Genomic DNA, 23749 nt, shown 5'->3' with positions numbered 1-23749 from the left:
TCCCCAGGTTCACTGCTGTGTCGGCTGCTAATGGCTCAAAGCAGCATCCCTCTCCAGGGACTGCCCTGCTGCAGCCAGAGGGCAGAAAGGATGAAAGACCAGCTCCAGGACTTAATTCCAAGAAGAGCAGAGCTCCAGAGGAGGTTGAATTTTCAACCTTGTCAAGAGTGCCACAGCAAGGTCAGGGTACCAGTCGGGCAGAATGAGACCCTAATACATGAGATAGGGACATCTGAGTCAATGCACTTGAAAATCTTGGGTCTCCAGATTCCCCCTGAGTAAATCCAGCATGCAGAAGTGGCTACTTTCTCTGTTAAAGGCAAGCATCCTTCCTTGGCTTAAGGACAATGCAAAAGCCTCTACCTAGCACAACAAAATGTTCCTCCCTCAGGATCTACTCCCACCTCTCCTCCAGACCACCAGACCAATAACTAGAGTTAAATCACAACATAACGCAGCCAGGAAACTCTGGGTCTGGTAAAGATGAAAGGGAACATCCTCCAGAGGAGCTGAAGGACCTAGGCATGATGTCTGACAAGAGCCTGAGGAGTCTGGGTCAAGAAGACAAGACATAGACTCAGATAAGGGAGGATTTATAAATATGAAATCCTCTCCTGTGATGTAGGATTTGACAGACTGTCAAGGACCCCAGGAGACAAGGCTAACATGCTGCTAGGAAAGCTCTGGAAGCTTGGGGGGGAAGAAAAAGCCTGCACTAAAGAATAGAAATACAACACTGCTGTGAAATAAAGGTTCACACTCTAGGTAGGCTTGCTTGAATGGAGATACTATTTGAGGTTGAAAAACTCAACAGCTGGATGCGTGGAAAGGACTTGAAGAACATGAGATTCAACAAAGTGATAATGAATGAGGGACACCAGCATCATGGAGTTCAGTGGTGGCCGTCCTCTCTAGGCAGGGCTGATGACAAGAGATGCCAGTATAGAAGTGGGGTCCTAGATAAACAATGGCCATGATAATATGCCCCAAAATAAAAGAGGCCAAGTGGCAGTCCTTAAGCATCAGAAGCAAAATGGGTGTAATTATCATAAGAAGCAGTAAGGCTGGAGTGATCCTCAGGATCCTGACCTGCAGAGAGCTAGGGCAGTGGAAAATAAAACATGATATCCCTAGAGGCAAGACATGTGGCTGCCAATAAGACTGTTGCTTGGATCACAGGAAATGCTTTACAGGAAAGGAGGTGTGGCAGTGAACACATAACCAGGGGACCAACCGGCCCATCACATACTGCCCACCAAAATGTTTCTGCCCTGAAAAGGTGATGGAATGGCCTTTTGAAGGCATGTCTGAGGCTCCACTTGGAGACAACACCTTGTGAGGATGGGGCCTCGTCTCCGGGATGTAATATACAACCTACTCATCGACCTAATGGTTCTGTGTTTTCAATGGATAAACTACATGGTTCTAGAAACCAATGGGTGGAAGGAAAATTGGCTTTATTCACTATCACCCTCAGTGATCCGTGTTGGGAAATTAGTGCTCCCCATACCCACAAAAATAGGCTCTGTGAATCTAAAGACTTGTTTCCCAACGGGCAGATATTTCCACCAGGGGGCACAGTAAAATTCCCATTAAACATTAAACTATGGCTTCCACCCAGTTACTTCAGGTTCCTTGCAACAAGAGAACAGCAGGGAAGGAAATAAGTCCCAATGTTTAAGGGTAATTGACCCCGATCATTAGGAGGCGGTATGGCTGCTATTCACAATGGAAGCAGGGTAGCATGCTTTGGCACCCAAATGATCCACTAGGAAATCTTTTGGTATTCCCCTGACCAATTATGACAGTAGATAGACAAGTGAATCCTGAGATGGCCATGGTGATCAAGGGCTCAGCACATCAGGGATAAGGAGCTAGGTCACCCCACCTAGACCAGCAGAGATGCCAGCTGAAGATGAAGGAAATCTACAAGGAGCAGTATTGGAGGGAACGATGAGAATCATTTGTGGACTTGAGACCAGAAGTGGTCATCTCATTAGCCTTCCTCTTCTAACTTTCCCAAGGAATTTACTATATGAAGCAAGTGGAACCCAGCAGTGAACAGGGTAGATTGTAGAGATTATGACACCATCAAGAGTCCGCTTTAGTACTGAGACACTTATTCCCTCAACTGCCAGGAGTATTAGCTGCTGATGGCTCAAATCTGAGTTCCTCTTGGGAAATTCCCTAGGCCACATGAACAGGCCTTACCCAAGTTTACAATCTTCCCTTAGGGGTAGCGAGCAACCAATGACTGGTCAGTGTGGAGGTACAATGGTGAATTCCCCTCACCTCCTTTCAGGACACTCTAAAGGACAGCTCAGATTCCGTGCTCACCCTGAGATTGCCTGAGGAAACTGTTTCAAGTGCATCACAGTCCATTTTCTCCCCCTGCCCAATCCATGCTGCCCTTGCATCCCCACAGGTGTTGTTCCCAGTACCCACCTGACCGGGTAGCATAAGTATCGAGGAAGCTAATTTAGTACAATGCTCAGAATGTAGTATTATGGTAAATAAAGCATAGGCAGGTAGTAGCAAAACTGGAGTTAGAAATCTGAGTTGTTAGGTCTGACTCTGAGACTCACTTGCTTTGTGACCTTGAGAAAGTCAACTAATGTCTCTTGGCCTTAGTTTTCGTGCCTGTAAGATAAGATAAATAAAACCTTACTGATAAACTGAGAATTAGCTGTGATTGTGCTTTGGAAGGTGAAGCACTGGGTGAATGCAGCATAGACATTTATTTTTGCAGCTCTACTATGTGCCACACTGTGTTAGGCACTGAGGAAGGAAATCTTACTTTCTCACAACTTACGTCTGACTCTCATTCAGATAGGAAGTGGTGATACACAAGGTTCCCAGCTGAAGAGAAACTTGACAGTTCTGTGCTTTCCCTAGGATGGGAAAATCAGGCAAATGTTTGGGTTTAGAAGATCCTCTGCCAGAGTGACATTAGGGAAGATGGCAAAGCAGGAAGCTCTAGGAATCCATATCTCCACTGAAACAATACTTGAACTGGCAGGAGGTGTCTGAAGCAACAGTTTTGGAACTCTAAGTCCAGTAGAACACGTGCCACATCCAGGGGAGAGCTTGATGATAAGACTGGTAAATTTCAGTCAATTTCAGCTTTCCACACTAGTGGCCACCATTCTCCCATTCCCCAACCCCAGGGCAGGCAGCTGTGGTGACAGTGCACGTGTTCCCAGGGCAGCTTGCTAGAGCCAGGGTGGGCAAATAAGGCCTTGTCCTCCCAGAGTTGGAGTTGTGTGTTTGGGTTGCTGATTGCTGCTTTTGAATGCTGATGGACCAGCACAAATTGTTTTGGCTCCCACAGGCTGAAGTGGCTTCTCAGCTAAGAGGGGATTTAAAGTGACAGGATCTATTTCTCCCCATCTTGTAGGCCAGACATTTAAAAAAATATTTTTCTGGTCTACTTGATGACCACAGAGGCAATGGAAAACAACTGCCTGACCACATATGACAAGGAATACATACTTTGCAAAAAATAGATTGGAAGAATTACAGAAGGATGGCTCCAGCCCTCCAAAAGCAAAATACAAGTAGTCACTGAGGAATGAAAGAATTAGACTTCTAAGTTACAACAACATAAGAGTCAGAATGTCCAGTTCTCAACAGAAAATCACAAAACATGTGAAGAAACAGGAAAATATGGCCCACTCACAGTAAATAAAAAATATGACAGAACCGTCTATGAGGAAGCCCAGACGTTAGAATTATTAGTCAAAAATGGTAATCAACTGTCTTAAATATGTTCAATGAGCTAAAGGAAACCATGGACAAAGGACTAAGGGAATCAGGAAAATAATGTCTGAACAAAATGAAACTATCAATAAAAGGACAGAAATTATACAAAGGAACCAAACAGAAATTCTGGAGCTGAAAAGTACAAAAACTGAAAAGAAAAACTCACTGAAGGGATACAATAGCAAATTTAATCAGGTAGAAGAAAGAATAAGTGAACTTTTAGATAAGACATTTGAAATTATCCAGTCTGAGGAGCATAAATAAAAAAGAATGAAAAAATAAACAGAGCCAGAGATCTATGGGAAACTGTCAAGCATACCAACATATGCATTGTAGGAATTTCAGAAGGAGGAGAGAGAGAGAAAGGGGCAGAACAAATATTTGAAGAAATAATGGTCCAAAACTTCCCAAGTCTGATGAAAGATATGAATATACACATTCCAGAAACTCAATGAACTCCAAGAAAGATATACTTAAAGAGTCCACATTGAGACATATTATAGTCAAATTACAAAAACCCAAAGACAGAGAATTTTGAAAGCAGCAAGAGAAAAGTGACTCATCACATACAAGGGATCCTCAATGAGATTAACAGTTGTTTTCTCATCAGAAACCATGAGCTCCAGGAGGCAGTGGGATGATGTATTTAGAGTCCTGGAAGAAATGACAATCAAGAATTTCGTATCTGGCGAAATTATCCTTTAAGAATGAAGAAGAAATTAAGACATTCCACGACACACAAAAGCTGAGGGAATTTATTAGCAGTGCACCTGCTCTACATGAAATACTAAAAATGTCACTCAGTCTTAAATAAAAGGACACTAGACAGTAACTCAAAGACATAAAACATGTGTTAAAGAACACTGGTAAAGGTGACTTCATAGACAGCCCTAAAAGCAAGTATTAATGTACTTTTCTATTGGTTTGTAATTTTTCTCTATTTCCTATTTAATTTATGAGGAAAATGTATTAAAATTATATATTGATGTTAATGGGCACATAATATATAAAGATATAATCTGTGACAATAATCACATAAAGGAGATGAGATAGAGATATATATGAGCACAATGTTTATATACTATTAAAACTAAGTTAGTATTATTCAAATGAGATTTTGGTATAAGTTTGAGATGCTAATTGTAGACCCCAAGAAAACCATTAAGAAAATAAATTTAAAATATACATAAAACTAAAGATGAAAGGAATCAAAGAGGCAGAGTACAAAAAGGTAACTAAATAGAAAAAAGGCAGTAATGGCGAAAATGAGGAACACAAAACATGTAAAACACACAAAAAACAAATACCTAAATGGCAGAAGTAAATCCTTCCTTGTAAGCAATCACATTAAATATAAACGGATTAGAGTCTCCAATTAAAAGACAGAGGTTGGCAAATTAGATTAAAAAAACTGGATCCAATTATATACTGTCTAGAAGAGACACACTTTAGATATAAGAGCACAAAACTGTTGAAAGTAAAAGAAGTGAAAAATATATTCCACACATTTAGGAACCAGAAGATAGCTTGAGTGGTTACATTATTGTCAGACAAAAGGGATTTTGAAACCAAAAAGTTTCCACGAGACAAACAAGGACATTATATAATGATAAAAGTTTCAATAGAGAAAGAAGACATAACAACTATAACCATATACATACCTAATAAAGGATCCCCAGAATAACTGAATCAAAAGTTGACAGGATTGAAGGGAGAAATAGCCAGGTCTACAATAATAGTTGGTGAATACTATGCTCCACTTTCAGTAATGGATAGAACAACCAGAGAGAAGATTAGTAAGAAAATAGAGGACTTGAACAACACAATAAACCTATTGGATGTAACAGACGTATACAGAACACTCCACCTAATAACACATTTTTTTCAAGTGCACATGAAACATTCCCCAGGATAGATCAATTGTTAGGCCACAAAAGAAGCCTTAATAAGTTCAGAAGACTGAAATAACACAAAGTATATTTTCTGATCAGATGGAATGAAACTAGAAATCAATAACAAAGGAAAACCGAAAAATTCACAAATATGTGGAAGGTAAACTGCACACTCTTAAACAGCCAATGAGTCAAAAAATAAATCACAAGAGAAATTAGAAAATACCTTGGCACAAATGAAAACAAAAACACAACATGTCAAAACTTATGAGATGTAAGGAAAGCAGTGACAGGAGGGAAATTATAACTGTAATCACATACATTGAAAAAGAAGAAAGATGTGAAATCAATAACCTAACATACACCTTAAGGAATTAGAAAAAGCTAAACCCAAAGCTAACAGAAGGAAAGAAACAATGAAGGTTAGAGTGGAGATAAGTTAGAGAATAATAAACAGTAGATAAAAATCAACAAAACCAAAAATTGGCTCTTTGAAAAGAGCAACAAGATCACAAACCTTTAGCTAAATTGACTAAAAAAAAGACATGACTCAAGTTACAAAATCAGAAAGGAAACTGAGGACATTACTAATGATTTTATAGAACTAAAAAGGATTGTAGTATACCGTTGTATACTAAAAAAAATTAGATAACCTCAATGAAATTGACAAATTTCTAGAAGCACAGTCTACTAAGCTGACTTAAGAGGAAATAGAAAAGCTGAATAGAGCTGTAACTAGTAAGGAGATTGAATCAGTAATCAAAACACCCCCAAATAAGAAAAGCCCAGACCAGATGGCTTCACTGGTGAATTGCATCAAATGTTTAAAGAATTAACACCAATTCTTCTTAAACTCTTCCAAAAGGCTAAAGAATAAGGAACACTTCCTTATTCATTCCATGAAGCCAACATTACCTGACACCAAAACCAAACAAAGACACCACAAAGAAAGAAAGCTACAGGTCAATATTCCTTATGAATATAGACACAAAAATCCTTAACAAAATAGTAGCAAACCAAATTTAGCAGCATATTAAGAGGATTATACAACTTGACCAAGTGGGGTTTATTCCCAGAATGCAAGTGTGGTTCAAGGTACAAAATTCAATGAATATAATACACCACAGCAATAGAATGAAGGGGAAAAACCACATGATCATCTCAGTTCACGCAGAAAAAGTATTTTACAAAATTCAACCCGCTTTAATGATAAAAAGTCTCAATCAACTAGAAAGAGAAGGGAACTTCCTCAAAATGATAAAGGATTTTAATGAAAAACTCACAACAAACAATATACTCAATGGTGAAAGACCGAAAGCTTTTCTGCTAAGGTTAGGAAAAACAAGAATGTCTGCTTTCACCACTTCTGTTCAACATAGTCCTGGAAGTTGTAGCCAGAGCAATGAGGCAAGAAAAAGAAATAAAGCATCCAAATTAGAAAGGAGGAAGTAAAATTATCTGTGTCTGCAGATGATATGATCCTATATGTAGAAAACCCTAAAGAATCAACAAGAAATTTTTCAGCTAATAAACAAATTCAGCAAAATTGCAGGATATAAAACCAACATACAAAATCAGTTTTATTTCTTCATATTTGCAAGGAACAATCTGAAAAGAGAATTTTTAAAAATCCATCTGCAATAGCATGAAAAAAATAAAATACATAGAGATAAATTTAACTAACGAGGTGAAAGATTTGTACACTGAAAACTATAAAACATTGCCGAAAAAAAGTTAAAGAAGACACAAATAAATGGAAAGACATCCTATGTTAATGGATTGAAACACTTAATATCATTAAGATGACAATATTACAGAAAGTGATCAACAGATTCAATACAATCCCTATCAAAACTCCAATGATGTTTTTTACAGAAATAGAAAAATCTATCCCTAGATTTATATGGAATCTCAAGGGACTCCAAAGAGTAAAAATTAACTTGAAAAAGAATAAAAAAGGTGGAGAACTCATACTTCCTGATTTCAAAATTTTACTACCAAGCTTCAGTAAACAAACCACTGTGATACTGGCATAAGGACAGGCACAAAGAAAAAACGAACAAATAGAGAACCCAGAAATAAGCCCTCAGCCATATGGTCAATTGATATTCAAGAAGGCTGCCAAGACAATTCAATGAGGAAAAGACAGTCTTTTCTACAAACGATGCCGGGAAAACTGGATATTCACATGCAGAATAGTGAAGCTGGACCCTTACCTTACACCACATACAAAAAGTAACACAAAATAGATCAAAGAATTAAAAGACAGTCCACAGAATGGGAGAAAATCTTCACAAATCATATCAGAATAAAAAAGAACCCTACAACTCAACAACAAAAAATCAACGACCCATTCACGAATGGGCAAGGGACATCAATAGACATCTCCAAGGAAGATATGCAAATGGAAAAAAGCACATGAAAAGATGTTCAACATCGTTAGTCATTAGGGAAATGTAAATTACAACCACAACGAGATACCACTTCACATCCTTTAGGATGGTTATAATTAGTTTTTTAAAAATAAACAAATAGAAAATAAAAATGTTGGATGGAATGTGAAGAAATTGGGACTCTTTTGCATTACTGGTGAATGTGAAATGGTGCGGCCTCTATGGAAAACAGTTTGACAGTTTCTTAAAAAGCTAAACGTAGAGTTATCTTGTGATCCAGTAATTCTACTCCTAGGCACATAGCCAAAGGGATTCAAAGCAAGGACTCAGATAGTTGCAGGGCAATGTTCATTGCAACATACTCACAACAGACAAAAGGTAGAAAGAACCCATGTGACCATCAATACATGAATGGATATACAAAATGTGGTATATACCTACCAAGACATATTATTCAGACATAAAAAGGAATGAAGTCTGATACATGCCACAACATGGATGAACCTTGAAAACATTGTACTAAGTGAAAGAAGCCAGACATAAAAAGAAAAATATTGTATGATTCCACTTACATGTGGAATGTAGAATATGAAAATTTGTAGAGACAGAAAGTAGATTAGAGATTACCAGGGCTGTGGGAAGGCAGAATGGGAAGTTAATGCCTAATGGTGACACAGTTTCTGTTTACAATGATGCAAAATTTTGGAAATAGGTAGTGGTGATAGCTGTACAAAAGTGAATGTAATTAATGCCACTGGATTGTATTTATTGGCACCATCAGCAGGCGCAGTCCTGTGTTCCATGCTGTGGGAGCATAAGGACACAGAGGCCTAGTTACCACCTTCAAGGAGTCCTTGGTGGGGGTGTGTGGATAGAAAGGAATGGGAAAGACATTTACTGGTTGATAACTGTTGACCATGGCAGCACAACTTTCTCAGAGCTCAGCTCATACTCTACAGACAGTTGTACATTCTGCTTTGATCACTTTGTTATAAGCTTTTCTTATACCATTAAAAATCCCCCATAAACATCATTTTCAGTGACAGCTACATCTAGCCATGTGGTTTACCCAACACTTTCTCACAACAGCCCTGGATAGTGAGGCTGCATTGAGGCCAATATGTGGAGCTGATAACCTGAAACACTCTCCTGCTGCTTAGAAACACTGGATAAATCAGAGCAAACATGAAATGCCCCCTGGAAACTTCAGGGGCCACCATGTATGGACTGGAGGCTCAACCCAACAATCATCTCTTTACATTACTGGTCAACAGCAAAGTCTCTGGAGCAAGACTGCCTGGGTTTGAATCCTGGCTCCACCTCTTACCAACAGGGTGACCCTGGGCAAGCAGTGAACCTCTTTGTGCCTCAGTTTCCTCGCCTAGAGTCAGGGATTTTTTAGAAAATATGTTGTGTGGAGTTGTTGTGGGAGAAACCATTTAAAATTCTTTGCTCCGTGCCCAGAACATAGAAAGTGCCTCTGAATGTTAGCTATTACCAAGCATTTTGAGCCCAACTATACAGAAGAAACTGAGCACTCGGTGAGGGCAAGAAGGAGTTACAACCAGAATTCAGATCCATGCTCTCTGACCCCAAAGCTCCATCCACTACTGCCACAGGTGTCGTGGGTGAAAAGCTGTTGCTGAGTCAAGTAAGGGAAAGAGTCAGGGTCCAAGAGTCCCTGGGGTGGGGGTGGAAGAGGATGGAAAGTAACCACAGAACTAGGGGAAGGGTGACAGAAATGGATGTAAGTGGTTACATGCTCTGCAGTTTGGACAGGAGCCCAGAATTTAGGAGAGAAAGAAAAGAACTCTGCCCCATCAGGTGTGTGATGAATCACCTGTCACGAGGTAGGGCAAAGGAATAAGGTGTTGGGAGTAAGAGGTTAGATGGGTAAGGGAGCAGGTCAGGAGGAAATGGCCCCTAGGAAGGCTGCCTTCCAAGAAGTTCTTCCTGAAATATATTGTTTTACCTTATGAATTATGGGCCTTGCATATGAACTTGAGCTAGTTACTCATGAAAAACTTGAGGGTGAAAGACTTGAAGGTTAACTTGCCCCCATCTCTTCCACCTTTGTATATGATCTCCATGACTTTTTCAGTGCTCATCTCTCTCTCTAACACTCTGCACTGAATGAACTCCTATACATTCTTCAAGACCCCCTTCCTTTTTTCAGTTTTCTCCTTCCCTGGGTGGACCTGGTTCACTATTCATTCCCCAGTATAGGCCTTGAATATTTTTTGTACTAAATTAGTTTTCTGCCTTGACCTAGGCTGTGTGCTCAAGGAATATTTGCTGAGTCAATGAATGATTGAACAAATAAATGAGCATTCCTAGCATGTACATAGGAATGGGATTATTATCCCCTCCTTACAAAAGGAGAAACTGAGGCTCACAGAGTTTAAGTTGCTGGCTGCCATGTAGTAAGCCTAACCTGGGGCTGAGCCTCCTGAGTCCAAGGCCAGTTCTCTATCCACCAGCGCTGTCACCCCGGGTCACAAATGGACAGTGGACTGGGACAAACCCTGGGGAATACTGCAGAGTCAGCTGAGACAGGCCATTTCAGAGTCCAACAGAGAAGTATTCTAATCCCAGCTGGGACTTGCCCCACTGTTTCCCTCCAGCCGCATCACTTTACCTCTCTGTAACTAGTTTTCATCTCTGAAATGGGGATCATGAATAAACCAACCACACCTACTGAACATTTGTAAACCAGACTATGGATTCCTCGAAGCCAGGGTTCATGTCTGTTTTGCTTGCAGCTGTGTCCCAGCACCTAGCATCTGCCTGGGACATAGGAGGTGCTTATTAAGTGTTTGGTTAGGAAATGGATGAGTGGAAGGTTGATGTGTACAGGGCCATTATCACTGTCAGCTGAGAAAGCTTTTCTCTCACTGTTTCGCAATGTGGATCCTCCACAGTTAATCAACGCTGGTGGCCCAGGTCTAAGTTCTGCCCTCACCCTTTGCCCTCCCCACAGGTGGGTGGGACAATTCTCTCCTGACTGACTTGGGCTGGGTGCTCAGGGGAGGTCAGCAACAGTCAGGGAAGTCAGTGCTCCAGAAGCCTCTGCACCATGAGTGTCTCTGTGCTGAGCCCCACCAGACACCTGGGTGGTATCTCTGGGCTCCTGCAAGTGGCCTTCCTGCTGGGCCTTGTTCTGCTGCTGCTCAAGGCAGCCCAGCTCTACCTGCGCAGGCAGTGGCTGCTCAAAGCCGTCCAGGAGTTCCCGTGCCCTCCTTCCCACTGGCTCTACGGGCACAGCCAGGAGGTAGGAAGGAGCGGGATGGAGGAGTGGGAGTAGGAAATGGTCAGGGCTCTGAGATCGTGGTCAACAAGTCCATCTGACAAAGCCTTGTGTGACCATTATGTGGCCCCTGGGAAAAACCAGTTTACTTCTCAGTTCTCAGCTCCTCATCCCGGTCCAGGGAGCTCATTCCCTCTCAGGAAGCCTGTGCTGGGGTTCTCAGGTCTGTCAGACACTCCTTCCTTAGGCAGACCTGCAGGCTGTCCTGGCAGCCCTGCACTTTAGGACATTACTTTAGTTCTTTCCAGAGTCTCCCCCTTCTGCAGGATGAGCAGCCTCAGATGTTGTCACAGAATGGGCTTCTAGATGCTTCCTTGCCCCAATCACTCCACCACATCCTCTCTGCCTGGCCCTGCGCTTGCCTGGGAACACAGACTTCAGTCTGTGGATCCCTGCCCTGTGGGGTTCATAGTCTGTGGAGACTATAGACAGGAATGCAAGAAGGTGTCAAGTGACAGGAAAAGAGGCTCACCTGCTGGGCTTGGGGGTGATGTCAGGTGTAGGGGGCCAACAAGCTCCGTGTGCACAAGACTGAGGGATTTCCCAGACTGGTGACTTCATTGCTAAAACCCTGACAAGTCCCCGGCACACATGAGCGAGCAGGTGTCCAGGATGGCCCCAGGTAAGGAGTACTGACATTCAAGTTGCACCACTAAACAGAATGTTTGCCTCCCAGCTCTGATTCCCCAAACCCTGTACTGTGAGCTGCTTGGGGTGGAGGATGTCATCCCTCTTCCTGTGCCCCAGTACCCAGCACAGAGCCTGACACATAGGGATGCTTGACTCAGGTGTGTGGAGAGACAGAGGAAGGAGCCTGCAGGTTGGGTGAGAGACCATGCCTCCCCAGCCAGCTCTGTTAGTGCTGGTCCCTGATGGGGAGGGCCCAGAGCAAGGTGAGGGGCCGCATGGAGAGGGGCTCACCAGGGGTGTGTGGACTGAACAAGCCTTGGAGGTGGGGTGTTGCAGAGAGCTGAGGCTTCCGTCTTCTCAGAGAAGGAGGCCAAGTGATTGTCAGCAGAGGGGAGCCAAGACGGGAACTGTTATACCAGCCGCAGAGAGACAGCCAAGGCCCAGTCTATTCCTGCAAATTGTTGTACTGATCACTCCAGATTATCTCCTGATTTGGAGAAATTGTGACATTTTGTTTGATGCAGTTGTCACCTTTCTGAGCTAGGATTTGACATATGGAACCACTAAAAATTCCTCCAGTGACTTTCTCATGACACGGATGGTCATTAGATGAGAGGTAGACCCAGTAAGTAGATCATTTCCATTTACATAACTAACATTACTCCTGGTGCTGAATCACCTCTCACCTTCTGCTGGCCTGACAGATACTGCAGCCAAATTTTTCTTGCTCTTATGATACTGCCTGAGATTTTCGTTTATTGAATATCTCTGTTATTGGCTGAGTCAGGAATTAGAATGCCACATGTAATTTGGTAGAAGCTAATCTTTCAGGCCAGATGACAAGTGACAAGGTGTGGCAGGTCAGCATATGGGCTCTGTTGCCAGCATACCCAGATTCACATCCCAGCTCTGCCACACACTTTGAACACCCGCTCTATACCTCCTCATCTCTAAATTGAGGGTGATGATGATGCTGATAGTACTCAAGTGAGTTATTACAATCTTAGAATGGGGACTGGCACAGACGAGGGTCACAGTTACACTCACTCTGATTTGTATGATTTAAAATAATATTAATGCCTGTGAAGGATGAGCATTTTGTACACTTAACAAACTCATGGCATTAAATAGGGGTGAAATCCAGCAGGAACTATGAAAAGGAGACTCACAACTTTGGGATCCAAATACCCCCAGACACCTCTATCTTTCCCTGTGTTGTCCCTCCTATCACAGGCGTAGCTGCCATGTCAGCAGAACCCACACATCTGGCGATGGCCTCTGCGGCCCCATTATTTCCTGTCTACCTACTCTCCTTTTGTCTCCCGTTGGGAAATTCCTTTGCAGCTGCAGTCCCAGGGGCAGCCAGGTGAGGACAGCTGCAGTGAAGCACTGCCTGCTCTGAGTGGCTCCAGTGCCTGGAGTCCAGATGGGCACTGGGTATTTGCCTATAGGGTTGCCACCACTGCCACCATGGGCACCATCTCCTCTACAAGAGTCTCAACTGGCTCTCGCCAGACCTGCTCAGGGACAGATGGCAGCCCCAGCCGGTTGACTGGAGGGCTGACAGACCAGTGGGCACCAGAATGGCCCAGAGAGGAGAATGGACAGGCAGAACACAGTTTAGCTCCTTGGGGTCCCCAAAGGGAAATAATAACAGTGCCCAGGAGCAGGGATTTCAGGAAGCTGACTGGCTTGGGCACCAAGCAATCAGAAAGGAGGCACACTACTGTGCTGAAACAGGGTCCCCAGGCCTCCACTGGGCCAATAGGAGGGGATCCGAGAGGACCAGGTAACATAGCTGGGGCGGTAAGAAGCTCGCACTGGTCAGTCCCTGCACTAGATCAAGGGAGAAGGGCAGCCCCAGTGCTGGACATGACCTGGGAGCACAGACCTTCTGAAGTAATTCAAGCAGGACACCTCTCAGTTAAGGGCAGGATTGTCTGCCCCACCCCCACCCCCACTAGAACATAAGCTCCACAGAAGCAGGGATTTCTGTTGTTCACTGTTGAATCTCCAGCAATGAAGATGGCAATTGACCCAAAGTAAGTACTCAATATGCAGATATCAAATAAATGAACGAGTGAATCCATCTGCTTATCTACTCATTCATATATTTGCTCCTTCACTGCAATGGAAACATTTGGGAATGTCTGCTCAGCTTACCTGTCTGAGACCTCTTCCCCCACAAAGGGTGGGCCCCTGAAAGCCCTATTCAACCCCAGCCACAGTTGATTGTAGCTGGTGGACCCCTTGGCCATGATATTACAATCAGATTCTCAGAATAGGATGCACAGTGCCACGCAGACATGACATGTGGTAGAAGGGTAACGTCCCAGCCCCAGAGGGTAGAACTGCCCTTCTCCACCACGGGGACCCAGCTCCACAAGGACGGGGACTGTTTTCTGTTCATTCATGGCTGTATCATCAGCTTCCAGAAATGTGTCTGGGACAAGGTAGAGCCTCCATAAACATTTGCTGAGAGAATGAATGCATGCACGTACAGAGAGAGAGAAAGAGACACAGTCCTGGCAGCTCTCCAGTCCCTGGTTCTGCCGCTTCCACATCCTGACTATTCCCTGCCCATGGGCTCCACAAGACACTCCTGGGTCCTCAGCCTTCTTTCTTGTCCTCTTTCTTCTTCTTACATTAGCTCAAGATTATATCTGTCATTTGCAACAAGAGTTTTAATCAAGCCTCCCTCATTCACTGTCCTACATGTACTCATTCATGCCTTCATGCACTTATTCCTTCTTTGAAAATTAAGGCATAATTCCTATGAACCATGCTCAGTGCTGGCTCTAAGCACACAGCGATCACAGATATTAAAGGTAAGTTTGCCAACACGGTGCCCAGTAATAAGAACACTGAGTTAAAATATGATAAGAGAGACACCCAGGGAGCCTTGGGAACCTCGGGGAAGGACACCTTGGGGTCAGCAGGCTTGGGCTGAAATGCAGCTCACCTGGACATATCCTCCAACATGGGTCTCCTCATTCTTCAGTGATCTACAGGATTGAGTAATAATCCATCCCTCACACAGCTTTACCTCGAGCATTACATATTGTTCTAGTTTCCTGGGGCTGCCATAACAAAGTACCACAAACTGGGTGGCTAAAACAACAGAAATTTAGTGTCTCACAGTTCTGGAGACTAGACATCCAAAATCAAGGAATTACTGAGGTTGGTTCCTTCTTCAGACTCTGAGGGAAGCATCTGCTGCAGGCTGTCTCCTTGGCTAGTAAATCACTCTCTTCTCCATACATCCCTTCACATCATCTTCTCTTGATGAGTGTCTGTCTCTGTATCCCAATTTCCCCCTTTTCATAAAGACACTGGACATATTTGATTAGGGCTGACCCTAATGACCTCACTTAAACTTGATTAACCCTGTAAAGACCCTATCTCCAAATAAAGTCACATTCTGAGATAGGGGTTAGGATTTCAACAAAGTTGAGGGGGACACAATTCAACCAATAACTCTAATATCTTAAGTCTATGAAAAACTTTTGTACACCATGGAGTCCCTTGTTGGACATTTATCAAGCACGGACTATGGGTAAGATTCTGAAGGCAGTTCTGAGTGAGGGCCCAGAGATGGCCCAACCAGAAGCCAGAATCAGGCTTTAGGCCAATACTTGTTGAAAGAGCAAGAGTCCAGATTAGAGCCCAGCTCTTCAGAAACAGTTCCAAACTCCTAATCACTGCTGACACATCCAGAACTATCTCCCTGTGCCCATTCTGCCCTACACCACCACTCCAAGCAGTGGACCTAAAGACAAAGGTTTTATTGATTTGTCTTTCCCTTGGTGACAGTTCCAAAAGGACCAGGAACTACAAGAGCTTCTGAAAAGGGTAGAGAAATTCCCGTGTGCCTGTCCTCGCTGGCTGTGGGGAAGCGAGGTTCTCTTCACTGTCTATGACCCTGACTACATGAAGGTGATCCTGGGGAGATCAGGTGAGAGTGAAACCCGCATCCAAGTTGGAACAGCTCTTCCCTCTTGGGTACATGCCCCTGGGTCTGTGAAATTCCACAAGAGACTGGCAGTTCAGCCATCAATACTTAAACCCTCTTCCCACCATCCTCCCAGCACACAAGCCAGCCTAATGTCAACACTGTTTACTTAAACTGAAGGCTTAAGGAGCTGTGTGGGGCTGAATTTCTTATTTCTTTTCTTTGTTTCTTTCCTTTTTAACCAAATGAAGATGATCTGTTGTGTAAATTGCCCCAGAATGAAAGACAATTTCCCTTGCCCACTGACTTGTGTTTGGCACCTCTCATTGTTCCCTGTCCTGGCTCATGGGATGGCTAAGCCACCACCAATCGTAGGAAAACCAGTCTTCTGTATTTTCTTTGGCACTGAGGACAGAGCTAGTGTTTCTTGGAGATTCACCTTCCTAGTCCTGTGGGTGTCCTGCTGCTGAGACAACAGTAACTATCAGGACAGAGAGAGTCAGGGAGAGGAGGCAAGTGGGAGGTGGCTTGAGACAAACCGGCAGCTGACAATCATCAGGAAGGGATGGCAGCCCATGGTCTGGACCACTGCTGCCTCACAGGGCTGCCAGCATTCTTTGGGCCCCTCCAGCTTCCTGTAATGCCCTTCCTTACCTTTCAGACCCAAAGTCTCTTGGTAACTACAGATTCATGGCTCCCTGGATTGGTAAGTACGTCTAACTAGGACTGCAGTCCACTGGCCAGTTCAGTTTGCCAAGAGCTATTTCTTGGGCTCCTAGAGAACAAGAGGTGCCTGGCCACCACGCCACCGCCCTCATCTCTGGATCAAGCCTCATTTCTCTTCTTGTAACAAGACAGTTCCCCATCCTAACTGTGGTGAGAGCCCTCCTGAAGCTCACTTTCTTCTACACCACTTCTCAGTCCTTGCCAATGATCTCAGCCTGACTTTTATTGAAGTCCTTCTATGGCTTTCCCCCTACTTTTTTTCAACTTTTATCTCACAGCTGTCACAGTCACTTCCTATGTGCCAGCCATTTGGGGAAATTCTCGGTCCTGAAATATACTAGCCTTTCCTGCCTTTGTCCATGATGGGCCTTCTTCTGACACCCTTGGTTCCTCCCAAGTTGTCCCCAGTCTTTGCTCTTATTGTACCTCCCACCACCACACACCCCCATCTCTGGCCCAGGGTATGGTTTGCTCCTGTTGAATGGGCAGACGTGGTTCCAACACCGGCGGATGCTGACCCCAGCCTTCCACTACGACATCCTGAAGCCCTATGTGGGGCTCATGGCTGACTCTGTCCGAGTGATGCTGGTAAGTCCATCCCTCTCACCTGCACATGCTCACAGAGAACAAAACTCACAGAGTCCACTCCAGACACATGTGTCCCCCAGACAGCCAGCAGACAGAGGCACCCAGAATAACATTATGAGGCATAGCTCCCCAAAAGTGTATGGGAAAGGACAGTATAGGTACCATCTTCGATCCACACTTTGGTTATTGCCAAGGGAAAGGAGGGCCATGGTGGATACATGGTCTGCTCTCCTCTCACCTCCACAACTTCATCCCAGTGGACTAGACCAAAAGTCATTCCCCTAGACAGCAAGACAAGCTGGGCCTGGGTAATCTGAGCAGTGGCAGCTTCAGCGGCAGGGTGGACACACCAGGATGTCAGTCAGATGGGCTCTGAACTGGGGCCCAGGGTTTCTTGATGGATTTGAGCCACTCCTGGAGAGAAATGGAGACCAAGTCTACACTCTGAGCTGGGATCTGCTATAACCTCACTTCTGACCAAAACTGTGATTTCTCACCAACTGTGCTCAGTTAACGTGTGATGAATGAAAGGAATTGACGTCCCTGATGTCCCTTCCTTAGGAGCCCCAGGACCGAGCCCTTAGGCTTTCTTTTGCCTTGACATGTTTGCTCCCTAAAGTTAGACTTCACCTGTCTCTCAGGTCTATTTCAGCCTCATAACAGAGAAGTTTCCCCCTTTGTTTCCTTAAAGACAATGTTTTCTGGTCTGCCAAAAGGTGGTTATCATCATAAATTGTTCTTAAAATTCAAAACTAGCTCAGACTATTATGACAGAACATGTTTAATTATATAATAAAAGTTTCTGAGAAAATAGGCCTCACTTTACAAACATTTGCTTTACAGTCTTAATTTGCTTAATGTATCTGATCTGAAAAGTAAGGGACTCCTAACAGGATATCTAGAGAGACAGAGAAAGAGCATGGCCTTGTCATCACAGGCCTTCTTGGGGAGTACAGTAGTGTCAATGTCCCCCTCCCACCACAGGACAAATGGGAGGAGCTCATCAGCCAGGACTCACATCTGGAGATCTTTGGACATGTCTCCTTGATGACCCTGGACACCATCATGAAGTGCGCCTTCAGCCACCAGAACAGCGTCCAGACAGACAGGTCAGTGATAACCCTTCAGCTGCAGAGTCTTATTTCTTACCCACTGGTGTGGACTTACCTAAGTGGCTAGTGGGACAACTTAGATGTTCACTTCTACACAAAGCAAGATTCTGGTGATAGTTCCAGACCAAGTTCAAATTCCAACCAGACCAAACCTTGACTAGGCCACAGATCCCTGGTCCCTGGCACAGGCAGAAGCCTGGCTGCCCACACCATTTATAATGAGGGACTGAGACCAACGCCTGAGTGTCCGGTCCCCATCGACTGAGGAAACCTCCACCTAGAACCCCACTCCACTTCCAGGTCAGAGGCCTCCCTCCACTCCAGTCTCTTCTGCATCCTCTCCCTTCAGGAACTCCCAATCCTACATCCAGGCTGTTGGGGACCTGAACAATCTGATTTTTCTCCGCAAGAGGAATATGTTCCACCAGAATGACATCATCTACAGGCTGACCCCTAATGGCTTCTGGAACCACCAGGCCTGCCAGCTCGCCCATCAACACACAGGTTTTGGCTCCTTCTCCCTGAGCTACTCCCCTCCTTCATCAGGCACATTTCAAAGCGACTGGCCCTGTCCCCTCAGGTAGAGCCAGGCCCCCAGGTTCCTCTTCAGGAGCTGGGACACACTTATGCTCGGTAATTCCCTGGTGCAAGGGTTGGGAACTGAGCTGATGATGTTAGGCTACCAGGTGCTATGCACCACATGGTTGATGGTTAAATGAGACGCCCTACCAGCAGCATTCAAGCAGAGCCTCATGAGCTGCGCTATTGAGGGGATTTTTGACCTGCAATCAGAGGGTACAAGAACTCTCACCCCTGATGTGCACACCCACTCCCACACTCATCCTGAGCCACCGGGCACCCAGATAGGGGCAGAGGGCAGATGGGGCTATTGTGAGTTGCTGTATGTGAGCACCCAGAGACCTCAGCTCTGCCTGGGAACCACTGTTCTGGGACAGACCAAGTGATCAAGCTGAGGAAGGCTCACCTACAGAAGGAGGGAGAGCTGGAGAAGGTCAGGAAGAAGAGGCACTTGGATTTCCTGGACATTCTCCTCTTTGCCAAGGTGAGTGTGTGTAGGAGAGGCCTGAGGCTTAGCCAGAAGCTCAGAAGAAGGGGCAAACCCTGCACTCTCGCTGTGCCTTTCCCAGATGGAGAATGGGAGCAGTTTGTCTGACGAGGACCTCCGTGCAGAGGTGGACACGTTCATGTTCGAGGGCCACGACACCACAGCCAGTGGCATCTCCTGGATCCTCTATGCTCTGGCCGCACACCCTGAGCATCAGCAGAGGTGCCGGGAGGAGATCCAGAGGCTCCTGGAGGATGGCGCTTCCATCACCTGGTGAGTGCTGGAGAGATGGGAGAGCTGTCCCCACTCAGCTAGAGAAGCCCCTGGTCTCCCGGACCCTGCCTGCCCTTAAGGATGGGCTTTGGTTTCAGGGACCACCTGGACCAGATGCCCTACACCACCATGTGCATCAAGGAGGCACTGCGACTCTACCCACCAGTACCAGGCGTCGGCAGAGAGCTCAGCAAGCCCATCACCTTCCCTGACGGACGCTCCTTACCCAGAGGTGTGAACCTCATCACACTCACTAACCTGAGCACTCTGCAAGAACACAAGGAAGATTAGAAATGTCTGTGTCCTAGAGCAGTTCTGAACCTCTCTGGGTCTTGTTGTCCCCTCAAGAAAATCAATTCTTGCTTTGTAGTTAGGATGAAGTGTATGAAATCCCTAGCACAGACCTTGAACCCAGCAAGAGCTCAAAAAACAAATGCTAGCCTTTGAATGTAGGCTCAGGAATTAGCCCTAAAGTTCTACCTCCCTGAGGTGTGAGGGCTGGAGAGACAATCAGACAGGGGTAGGGGAGATGTGGTACTTACCTTATGGGGTCTAGGCAAATGAGGGAGATTAGGGAATACACTGTCATGGATCAGATGGACCAGTCTCTGAGGAGCCCTCGGGCTGATGGCAGAGAGCAGCTGATGACCAGATCTGAGACCTCTGCCATGGCTGGAGGCCACCTCTTGGCTAAACTCCCATTGGGTTTGAGTCCTAGCCCTGCCACATCCTAGCTGTGTGATCATAGGCAAGTCACTCAGTCTCTGAGGATCAGGTGCCTCATCTGAACAATGGGGATATGAGAGCCTTTCTTGGAGGGTTGATGTGAGGATTGAATGAGTTAACACAATTCCCCAAGGGCTCATGGATGGCACTTGATAAATGTGAGTCATCACTTGAGTTTCTCCGAAAAGTAAGCCTCCAATTCTTTCTTGCTCCTCAATCTTGGGTCATGGTTTTCTCCTCCTAATCTGTGCACATGAGCTTTGCCATGTCCACCCCACCTCTCTTGCAGCAGGATCATTCCACTCAGAGTGAGGGGAAGTGGCTCCCAAGACTTTCCTGCATGCACATGCCCCCTGCTGGCAGAGGGAGGGGGCCCCACCCCATGGGTATGATCAGTCTTCTCTCTTCTCCTCCTGCCCCACAGGAATCATGACTGTGCTCTCCTTTTATGCCCTTCACCACAACCCAAAGGTGTGGCCAAATCCAGAGGTATGATGGCCGTGGGAGGATGAGATGGGATGATCTCTGCAGACCAACACCTCCTCTCACTCCCACCTCGGGACTCCTATCCCCTCATGGATTGGAAGGAGGGGCTTGACCCCACTCTCCTGTCCCTGGTGCTCTCTCTGCAGGTGTTTGATCCTTCCCGGTTTGCACCAGGTTCTGCTCGACACAGCCACGCTTTCCTGCCCTTCTCAGGAGGACCAAGGTGCGATTTTCTGTACTTGAAGGCGGAGTGTCACCGGGTGCACACCCGATGTTTGTGACCTCCTACGTTCATATTGGTGTCTGTAGTTATGCACTTGTATGTCGGTGTGTGGGGAAAGAGGCATGTGTCTCTATGTACAAAAGAAAGGTGATATTTCATGGCACGATGCAGGGACTTTGACCCACTGCCTTTCCCAATGGCCAGCCACAATTCAGTGTCAGTGGCTGTTCCAAAGTTCAGTGTATTCTGGTGTTTTCTCCACTTTAGAAGTATGACTTTTCAAAATTAGAATTTTCTTGAAATTAAACTTTGGATGTTTGCTTTTCTCAACTATCAATAATCTTAACAGATGCTTTCTCTCTACCCACATTCACATTCCAGTCCAGAGCCTTTTCTCCTTAATTCCCTGATCCCACTCACTGATGATGATGTTTGCATGTGTCTGAATTTCCAGCCCCTTTTTTCTCCTAACTGCTCAGCCACTTACATGGAAGGTTACAGTAGCCTTTGGAAGAAAGTTTCACACTAATGTGTTCCTTCTCTATTTTTGCAGTCTAAAATTTTGACTGCATATTAATATTTATATAACCATGAAAACTTGTCCAGTTGGCAAAATTCTTTATATGACATGAGATCTGGATCTATATACTATAGACCCAGAGTCTACATGGTACAATGTTGGCAAAAATCATAACAATGACGACAATCGACTGGTTTTGAGATAAAATCCACTATTCTGTGTATGACACATGCATTTTAAAGTTTCCTGTTGTGTAAGATACAAAGCACACTTGTGACAGCTGTTGAGGTGGACGACTCCACTCCGAGTGGCTGCTGTAATAATCTTCCAAGGCTGCTGAAATCGTCCTGTGAAATAGTAACTTCCACAAGTTACAAACTTGTAAGTAGTTGTTAGAAACATGATTTTTCTGAATCCGTAATTCTGTGAATTCTTCAAATGGTGAATTCTTCACTTTCACAGAACAGGCTTTAAGCAATTGTTCTTCCAGAAATTGGCTCTAGGATTTGGTTTCTCCCAGAACTGGGTCCTTCCTCACAGACACTGGCTGCAGGCTGTGGCTGCCACTAGAGGACAGGAGAGTACTAGGCAGCTCAATTCCTAGGTCAGAACTAATGTCTGCTTTTATTTATTCCATTTCAGTTTATTTTCTTTATCAGTTCAATTAACTTCATTCAATTATAAAACCATGTATTAAGCCTGCCTCTGTGTGCCAAGTCCTGTGCTGGGAGATGGGAGCACGGAGATGAAAGATACTATCCCTGCCTCCAAGAGTTCACAGTCAAGAAACAAATACCTCTACTCAAGACACACATCATTCATTCATTCATTCATTCACTTGCTCATTCAATCACTGAGCAGATTTTTGGATATTTCATGTTTCTGGCACTGTCCTGGGCACTGAAAGGTGATGTGTCCTTCAGTAAAACATTAATGGTGACTTGGGGTCTGGGGAGGAAGAAGCAAAGCCAGCAGAGGAAGTGAGGGTGGGCTGTCATTGGATTTAGCCTTGAGCATGTGGCAGGTAGAGGTGGAGGGAGGCATTCTCAGCGATCTCAACATGAGCTAGCTAGGATGTGGAGCTGGACAGGTAAGAGGTGAGTGAGGCAACAACCCACAGAGGGGTTTGGTGCCAGCTGAGGCATTTGGATATGTCCTTCCTGTGATGGAGGGCACAGGAGGGTCTGAGCTGGACCATAGCTTCAGTGTAGAGGGAGGGGAGGCAGGGAGACAGAAAAGTCCAGGTGAGGAGACTGAGGGATGGCAAGGAGGAACATTTCTGGGCTAGACTGGAAGGCTACAGAAGCTGGTGGACTGAGGGGATGAGGGGGAGGCAGGAGTGTGGACCATTAATTGGGAGTCAGATGGTACAGGAGGCTGAGGGTTGCTAACCCATGGCCCCTCCGAGAAGCTTCCCTGTTGCCATTTTGACTTCCTTACACAACTCCATCATGTCCTCTCTCTGAGGATCGGGGTCTCTGTGTGTCCCCCTAGAGGGTGAGGGTCTGAGAGTGTGGCCCACCCCACCCCCTACCGTGCCCTGACCTGCTCTCCACATTGTGAAACCAGAAACTGTGGAGTCAGTGAGCAAATTAATAATTAACTTTCTTAGTGATTCACTTGACTTGACTTGTGGCTTAGAGCACTGACCCTCACCTAACAGGATTCCAGGCCTGCTGAGAGCAGAAGTAGGAGTTAGGAGCTAGTCCTGGAGGGAAGTAGGCTTTGTCAGAGATCAGGGGGAGGGTGTGAACCAAGGCTTGGGGTAGAGGTGTGTGACCTGTAAGGATGGGATCGGGGCTGGGCCACATGCAGGAGAGCCCTGAATGCCCTGTTCCTGGCTGGGGCCCAGTGCGTCAATCTGTGCCCAGCTCGCAGCAGAGTTTGAGGCCACTTCTCATTTTGTTTCCCCTCCCTGGCCCAGGAACTGCATCGGGAAGCAGTTTGCCATGAATGAGCTGAAGGTGGCCGTGGCCCTGACACTGCTCCGCTTTGATCTGACACCGGATCTCTCCAGAGTCCCTGTTCCCCTCCCAAGAATTGTGTTGAAGTCCAAGAATGGGATTCACCTGCGTCTCAGGAAGCTCCTCTAA

At 45.3% G+C, this 23749-nt stretch overlaps 1 protein-coding gene across 1 annotated transcript; it reads left to right on the top strand.

Moving 5' to 3' along the window:
- The first annotated feature begins 11064 nt into the window (after positions 1-11064).
- On the top strand, positions 11065-23749 carry LOC147914052 (cytochrome P450 4A11-like). The gene is made up of 12 exons (XM_087445787.1): positions 11065-11318; positions 15798-15939; positions 16598-16642; positions 17123-17250; positions 18235-18359; positions 18712-18866; positions 19319-19425; positions 19511-19701; positions 19800-19933; positions 20852-20916; positions 21060-21136; positions 23581-23749. Exons 1-12 carry the CDS (start codon positions 11124-11126, stop codon positions 23747-23749), a joined length of 1533 nt encoding a protein of 510 aa, XP_087301913.1. The 5' UTR covers positions 11065-11123.

Source organism: Ceratotherium simum, chromosome 22 (genome assembly GCF_057802395.1).
Source record: "Ceratotherium simum simum isolate JZ-2026a chromosome 22, ASM5780239v1, whole genome shotgun sequence".
Lineage (NCBI taxonomy): Eukaryota > Metazoa > Chordata > Mammalia > Perissodactyla > Rhinocerotidae > Ceratotherium > Ceratotherium simum.
The sequence above is the reverse complement of the archived record's forward strand: the minus strand, read 5'-3'. Positions and strand labels throughout refer to the sequence as shown.

What these genes read in the sequence shown, in the direction of transcription:
- LOC147914052 (XM_087445787.1), top strand. Translation starts at nt 11,124, where the DNA reads ATGAGTGTCTCTGTGCTGAGCCCCACCAGACACCTGGGTGGTATCTCT. An exon ending in GGTGATCCTGGGGAGATCAG is followed by an intron (nt 15,940 to 16,597) that starts GTGAGAGTGAAA and finishes CTTACCTTTCAG; the next exon opens with ACCCAAAGTCTCTTGGTAAC. An exon ending in AACAGCGTCCAGACAGACAG is followed by an intron (nt 18,360 to 18,711) that starts GTCAGTGATAAC and finishes CTCTCCCTTCAG; the next exon opens with GAACTCCCAATCCTACATCC.